This window comes from Synchiropus splendidus, chromosome 5, assembly GCF_027744825.2.
Source record: "Synchiropus splendidus isolate RoL2022-P1 chromosome 5, RoL_Sspl_1.0, whole genome shotgun sequence".
In the NCBI taxonomy this organism is placed as follows: domain Eukaryota; kingdom Metazoa; phylum Chordata; class Actinopteri; order Syngnathiformes; family Callionymidae; genus Synchiropus; species Synchiropus splendidus.
The window spans coordinates 33671753-33679013 of NC_071338.1; the positions used below are offsets into that span (position 1 = coordinate 33671753).

A 7261-nucleotide genomic window follows, 5' to 3' on the forward strand; every position below is an offset into this window, starting at 1 on the left:
TTCTGTGCCGCTGCAGACGCCAACACACACGTTGGCTCAGAGTGTGATGAGACTCTCTCTGACTCATGGAAATGTCTCCTCAAGACTTGCTTTCAGTGTTGTCAGTGTTTTCATTGAATCTGTCCCATTTGTTTGGTAGGTCCTGACCCTATTGCCCCGCACAGACCGCTCTGTCCAGGGTGGGTGGGCTAGCGGGTCAGTCCTGTCTGTGGGAGCTTACTCCAGGCACTCTGGTTTCCTCCCACAGGCCTAAATCAGACTGATTCAGTGAGTGCTCTGAACTGCCCAGAGATGTGTGTGTAAGAGTGGTGGCTTGTGATAGGCCGGAGCCCTGTTCAGGGTCGTGGAAAGGATCCCGGATAAGCTCCGCCCCCTCTGAGACCACCATAACGGAATAAGCTAAAAGGCTGCATTATTATTATTCGATTATATTATGACATCATGAGAAATATTGCTCGTTTTTTTGTGGGAAGTTAGAAAAGAGATGGATGAGTCTGTCCTGCCTGGTGGAGGAAGAGCTGAGCCAGAAGATTTGTCCTCTTTGGTCTGAGACGAAGACTTTCTCTGTCTTTAGAGGGACAGAGTCGAACCTCCAAGAGGACGAGAAGGACGATGGTATGATGAAGATTTCATGGACCGCCATGACCTGACCCCCAAGAACATGAAAATAAAATACGGACAGACATTTTGGTCGTCATGAATGGACACGTGGTTTTGTGTTGGCGGTCCCTCAAAGCACAGGAAAGTGGTCAAACGGCGTTGAAATCAATGTGTCAGTCAATGTTTTGGTTTTTAGCGTTCAAACTTGGTCTTGTCTGAAACAGAAGGTCCTGCGGCGGAGTGCGTCATCCCCGGGTGTTCGGCCCGCGGCTTTTGCTTCAGTTCCAAAAGACAAAAAAAGGATCGTCCTGAAGCTCATTTTGGTGCAAAGGCGCCGGAAAGGTATCAAAGAAAGAAGACGTGACCGTTAAAGACAAGCGCGCCTGTCTCGGGGCTCCGCAGCGGCGGCTCGGCAGCCTGCACTTGCACCACCACCCGCCGGCAGCTAGGCGGCAGCAGCAGCGGCGCACTCTCAGCAACCACCTTCCCGGAAGTCGAGGCACGCGGCTCGGTCTCTTTGTCCGTCACCTCCCGGCTCCAGCACCGCAGCAGCATCATGGCCAACGTAGCCGACACCAAGCTTTACGACATTCTCGGGGTGTCGCCGTCCGCCACGGAGAACGAGCTGAAGAAGGTGACGGCTGCTCCGGCGCGGACGTGTTGGCGGACTTGTGTGGCGTTTGGAGCGCAGCTAGCTCGCTCCCCGGCGGCGGAGCCTCCGCCAGCATCTCTGCGCCGCGGAACCAAGCGCTCTCTTAACGCTGTTTTGCCTCGATGAACCACCAGCCTGTCTGCGTGTTCCGCTCGAACCTGCGGCGCCGTTGTTGAGCTGAGAAGCCGAGCGACCTGAAACGATGTCGTGTGCCCGATGGTTATTTGGTGCCGTGTTTCTACGAGCGGAACGGTGTTGGGATCGGCACGGGAACGTTACGCCCGAGTTTGGAGGCAGTTAGCTTGAGCTAGCACTTATGGGACGGGCTCTTGACATCACAAGTCACGCGTGACTTTAATGAGCAAACTGGATCTGTCCTCCGGGTAACTCTGGTCCTGCTCGTGTGTCCGACGTCATCTTCACGCCAGTGTGGTGGTGGTGGAGCTGGCGCTAGCGCCGGATGCTAAGCGGCGTGTTGACGAAGCTAATGTGGAGTGTAAAGCGCCGTTTAGCGCATGGATCCGTGCTGCAGAGTCACCCGGGTAGGACGCCTCTCACCCGGGGGAACCATGAGCTGCTGGGGCTTTGGTCGCGTTTGAAGTCGAATCCTGTCCGTGTATTACGTGAGATTCCTCCTCAGGTCAGGTCAGGTCAGACTTCGAGCACCCTGGGGGTCTTGATCTCAGGATCAACACCCAGATAGCCGGGGCTCCGGACAAAGCTCTCCACTGGTCTGACTCTGTCTGGACTCTCTCAGAGAAGCTCAGTCATCCAGGAGAGACTCGGAGGGGAGCCATCAGGTGCTGATCCAGGCTCAAGTGTCATGGCCTCGTATCCTGGTTTTGTTTGTTTGTTTCGGTGTTTTTCCACGTTGCTCTTTTGTTGATGCCGTCAGAAGCTTTTCCCGCCAGTAAGACAGAAGCTGTGCTGCCCTTGATGTGGCTGTAGTTGGCAGAGCTGTGTTTTTCTTCTGTAGGTCTGATCGCTGGGAGGTCCACCTCGATCACCTCACTCATATCGAGTTTTACTGTGAGCAGCGTTTTACCAATTCTGTGTGTTGACTTGAGTCCTCCTCTTGTTCTGACGGACCTTCAGCGGGTCAGCGGTCTGGCTGGAACTGTGGTCCGCCTCCGTGATGATGATGATGATGATGATGATGATGGAGAAGATGATTTGCAGCGTTTCTAACCCACGTGTCGTTCCTCTGCAGGCGTACAGGAAACTGGCCAAGGAGTACCACCCTGACAAGAACCCCAACGCTGGTGACAAGGTAATTCTGAGGCCTCTCTCTCTCACTCGCTGCGATTCCAGATCTGATCTCTCTGGTGGACGGTTGGTGACACTCTGGTGTAGAGCCATGTGCGCTCTCTCTCGGATTGTGGTCGTCTGTTTCCCGTCCTCGGAAACGTTGGTGTCCTGCCTCTCAGGTTGGATCACTGCTCCGGCATCTTCAGCCTGACACGTCCTTCACATGGTCCTCAACCCTCCAGTGAAACCACAGAGTTCACAAAAGTGTCACTGACCCTATATATGTTGTTCGGGGAAGTAGGAGCTTCTGTTGTTCAAAACAGGAAACCACAGACGGGCTCACGTTCGCGTCTCACACTTCCTGCCATAGAAGTCTGACCCGAGTCTGGGCCAGAAAGAGCCTAGTTAAGTTGAGAAGCATCGAAAGACTTGCCACAGATGGTCTTGTCTTGCTGGGAGGCCAGTTCTCTCGCCTGGAGGGCTGCTGTTGAACTCTCACTGCAAATCCATGTTGTAGTCTCAGAGAAGAGTTTGTTCAAGGCTTATGGCTTTTCTAAACCCCACCAGCCACTGGAGTTCCTCCTGCTCTTCCTCCTCCTGCTCCTTCACCTCTTCCTCCTCCTCACCTCTCCTCCTCCTGCTCTTCCTCCTCCTCCTCCTCCTCCTGCTCTTCCTCCTCCTCCTCCTCTTCCTCCTGCTCCTTCACCTCTTCCTCCTCCTCACCTCTCCTCCTCCTGCTCTTCCTCCTCCTCTTCCTCCTCCTGCTCTTCCTCCTTTTTCTCCTCCTCCACCTCTTCCTCCTCCTTAGTGCTCCTCTTCCTCCTCTTCATCATGACCCTCATTGGTTCTCCTCCTCTCCATGGTCCTTGGTTCATCCTCGCCACATGTCTGAACCATCTGTCCTCTGCAGCCTCCCTCTGGCATCTCTGTGGTCTCCACCGTGGCTGCATGCTCTTCTTCATCTCCTTCCTACCTCTCATTCACCTTTCGCGTCTGCTGACTTTCATTCCTCCTCATCCGTCGTTTCTCAGTGATCGCATCACACATCTCAGTTCTTTCACTTCAGTGTAATCTGTTTTTCAGTTTAAAGAAATTAGCTTTGCCTACGAAGTGCTGACCAACCCGGAAAAGAAGGAGCTCTACGACCGCTATGGCGAGCAGGGTTTACGGGAAGGTGGCGGAGGGGGTCCCGGGATGGACGACATCTTCTCGCACATCTTTGGGGGCGGCCTCTTCGGCTTCATGGGCGGCCAGAGTCGCTCCCGCAACGGGGGGCGCCGGCGAGGGGAGGACATGGTGCACCCGCTCAAGTGAGTGGGAGCGCGGGGTGGGCGGGTCTGGTGCCAGTGCTTGCTGACGCCGCTGCTCCTCCTGCAGGGTGTCCCTGGAGGACGTCTACAATGGGAAGACCACCAAGCTGCAGCTCAGCAAGAATGTTCTGTGCAGCTCCTGTAACGGGTCAGTGTTCGCCCTCCACCTCTGGCTCTGGCCCCAGACCTGAGCAGCTCATGTGTGAGTGTCCCCGCAGGCAGGGGGGCAAGACGGGCTCGGTGCAGAAGTGCAGCACGTGTCGGGGCCGCGGCATGCGCCTCATGATCCGGCAGCTGGCGCCGGGGATGGTCCAGCAGATGCAGTCCGTCTGCACCGACTGCAACGGAGAAGGTGAGCGCCGCCGACGGAGAGCGCCGCCGACGGAGCCTGTCGCTCACCCGCCGCTCTGCTCCCACCAGGCGAGGTCATCAGCGAGAAGGACCGCTGTAAGAAGTGTGAGGGCAAGAAGGTGGTGAAGGAGGTGAAGATCCTGGAGGTGCACGTGGACAAGGGCATGAAGCACGGCCAGAAGATCACCTTCGGAGGCGAGGCGGACCAGGCGCCCGGCGTGGAGCCCGGTGACATCGTCCTGATCCTGCAGGAGAAGGAGAACGAGGTGAGGCGGCGGCGGGGCCACACACGTGTGTGGCGCGTCGCATCACGTGTTTCATCATTTTGCCTGAATACAACAATGTTCACCGTAGAAAGGCACTCAATCATTGGCTTGTTCACCACATGGTGGCGCAGTTTTACGGCGAGGGAAACCTGAATCACCCGAGAGAGTCGCTGCAGTTCCGCTCTCCCGCCAGCAGATGTCGCGCTTGCTCCTGTTGCTCTTCAGTGAATGGCATGCTGGTTCTCTTCCCTCAGACATTCCGACGAGAGGGCAACGACCTCTTCATGAACCACAAGATCGGCCTGGTGGAGGCGCTGTGTGGCTTCCAGTTCATGGTGAAGCACTTGGACGGCCGGCAGATCGTGGTCAAGTATCCCGCCGGGAAGGTGATCGAGCCGGGTGAGCGTGCTGGCGGGAGGGGGGGGGTGTGGTGTGGTGTTCGGGTCGGGCCCGGCCCTTCTAACCCGTCTCTCCTCCTCAGGCTCGGTGCGCGTGGTGCGCGGGGAGGGCATGCCCCAGTACCGGAACCCTTTCGAGAAGGGAGACCTCTACATCAAGTTTGAGGTTCAGTTTCCCAGCAACAACTGGATCAGTCCTGAGAAGCTGGTGGTAAGACTCCCGAGTCACTGCAGTCACACCAGTCAAGCACCTCACAAGAAGTATTCAGAGTCCGAGCAGTCACAGGAGTCTAGCACCTCAGATACTGACTCCCGAGTCAGAGCACTCGCAAGTCTAGCACCACAGAAATCAACTCCCGAGTCAGAGCAGTCACGTGTCTTTGCTATGACTCAGACTCGACCCAGGGCGCCCTCTGCCGGACGCCACCGTCACAGCCGTGTGGCTCCTTGTTAACCGGCGGTGACCCGGTCTGTGTTCTGGCCCCGCAGGAGCTGGAGGACATGCTGCCGTCTCGGTCGGAGCCGCCCATCATCAGCGGGGACACGGAGGAGGTGGACCTGCAGGACTACGACGTCAGCCAGAGCTCGTCCTCGGGGAACCGCCGGGAGGCCTACAACGACAGCTCGGACGAGGAGGGGGGTCACCACGGGCCAGGGGTCCAGTGCGCCCACCAGTAGTCAGACTGCAGCCCCTCAGACTCTCCCCAAACACGGACTTTGGCGGGAGTCCGAGGTTGCCGCCAAATATTTATCGGCTTGTTTATCCAAGTACCTGAGGCGGCGTCGGCCCCGCCCCGCCCCCCCGACACCCCGCCACCCGTCGAAGGAACATTTGTGGTCGTCTGAGCTGCGTTTGGTTTTCAGTGTTCACAATAAATCATTTAAGAAGCGCCGGGGCGCGCGGACCCATGGACTCCGCCCGGCGCCCTCTGTAGGACGTGCTTCTCATTTTTACAGTTCTTTCTTTGTTGCAAGGTTTTTACCTCCATTTTAAGTTTCCAGACGGAGAGTTTGCCGACGGCGTGTTCGACTGGACCCGGTCGACTCGCTGCCATGGTGCCGACACGTGTGCGAGCGCTGCGCTCAGGTCCCGCCCCGCACCTGTTCAAAGAGATGTCAGAGTCTGTTAATAAAGTGTTGAACTGCTGCCTGAGTGCTACAGTAGCTGCCCTTGTGAGGACCCTGTCTCACACACACACACACACGCCGGGACATGTGGCTCTCTGGGGACCATTTCCCCGTGAGGTGAAGCCTCCATTTCAGGACGAAGGGTTCCAGTCTGGGTCATGTGTTTTGGGGATTTTTCTCCAGTAGATGTGTCGTCTCTCTCAACCTCAGGGCTTCTGTCATGCTGCTGTATTTCACCTGAAGCTCTTTGTGGAGCTTTACTTGAGACTCTATCTTCTCCAACTCCATCTGGCCTCCAAGTGACCTCGGGTTCTGACTCCCCTGCTGCGGACGTCATCGCACGCTCTTGTTCTGAAGCCTCAGGAAGTCGGACGGGTCGTGTCGACGTGAGGCCGCTGGTTGCATGATCGGCACGACTGGTGCTCAAGCAGCGCGATGGCTTGTTCTCACCGGCAGGGGGCGCCAGAGGCGAGTCCACCCTCCTCCGGAGTCACTCCTGAATTCCGATCTGACGCTCGCTGCTCGGTCGGAGCGCCCCCTCGTGTGTGTCCCGGCACTGACCCGGGGCCTCCCCCCAGTCCGCGGCATCCTCTGCGGAAGGCCGGTGGTTCGGCTTCACCCTCATTCGTGAGGAGGTCAGTGTGAGACTCGATGAAGCGGGAAGCCGCGTCTTGACTCCTGCTCGCGTCAGCCGCCTGTTTCACCTGCTCTTGTCCGATGACGTCGTCACGTGACTGGGCGAGTGTGGAGGGTTGATCAGGCCAGATTTCTCCTCGCTGCTTCACCGGCGCCGTGGCTTAGTTGGTTAAAGCGCCTGTCTAGTAAACAGGAGATCCTGGGTTCGAATCCCAGCGGTGCCTTTTGGCCCCGCCACCTGTTGCGTCATCATATGAGGCCTTTCATCTGGACCGCCGTTTTTGACTGATTGATGTCGCCGTTTCACCGCCACCTCTGATGTTTCCCTCGGAAAAGCTTCCGCCGAACGCGTGGGTCAGTTCACGCTTCAGCCACACGATGGCGGCAGCGAGAGAGAGAGGTGAATGAAAAGGATTCTTTCATGCAGAAAAGGCTTAGTGTTGACCTCGAGTGGGTGTTGGCGTGTGGACAGTGGCGTGGAGGAGCAGCGGAGGTCTGCGACAACACGCTGAGCTGACCGTGTTTGGATGAGACGCACGCTCTGACCGGAAGCGCCGCACGCCTCGGTAGAAAAATAAGAACCTCAAGGTTTAACAGGATGCGACAGAGAAACCTCGATATTGAAATGAAACGGAACCTGTGGGTCTGACGGCCGTCTGTTTGTGAAGTCAA

At 57.1% G+C, this 7261-nt stretch overlaps 1 protein-coding gene and 1 non-coding gene across 3 annotated transcripts; both read left to right on the plus strand.

Annotated features, from left to right (window-relative positions):
• The first annotated feature begins 1068 nt into the window (after positions 1-1068).
• dnaja2a (DnaJ heat shock protein family (Hsp40) member A2a) lies at positions 1069-5979 on the plus strand. Of its 2 annotated transcripts, none has more exons than XM_053864986.1 (9): positions 1069-1234; positions 2463-2522; positions 3584-3810; positions 3878-3958; positions 4029-4162; positions 4231-4427; positions 4682-4826; positions 4909-5036; positions 5315-5979. In XM_053864986.1, exons 1-9 carry the CDS (start codon positions 1157-1159, stop codon positions 5501-5503), a joined length of 1239 nt encoding a protein of 412 aa, XP_053720961.1. In that variant the 5' UTR covers positions 1069-1156; the 3' UTR covers positions 5504-5979. The 2 variants fall into 2 exon arrangements, with proteins under 2 accessions (XP_053720961.1, XP_053720963.1); XM_053864988.1 differs by lacking the exon at positions 1069-1234 and adding an exon at positions 1327-1794.
• A 760-nt stretch (positions 5980-6739) lies between these two features.
• trnat-agu (transfer RNA threonine (anticodon AGU)) lies at positions 6740-6813 on the plus strand. Its single transcript has one exon. It is a non-coding gene; the product is annotated as a tRNA-Thr (tRNA).
• Positions 6814-7261: the final 448 nt, after the last annotated feature.

Coding starts and splice junctions, on each gene's coding strand:
- dnaja2a (XM_053864986.1), top strand. CDS start 1,157: ATGGCCAACGTAGCCGACACCAAGCTTTACGACATTCTCGGGGTGTCG. Junction 3,811..3,877: donor GACATGGTGCACCCGCTCAA/GTGAGTGGGAGC, acceptor CTCCTCCTGCAG/GGTGTCCCTGGAGGACGTCT. Junction 3,959..4,028: donor CTGTGCAGCTCCTGTAACGG/GTCAGTGTTCGC, acceptor GTGTCCCCGCAG/GCAGGGGGGCAAGACGGGCT.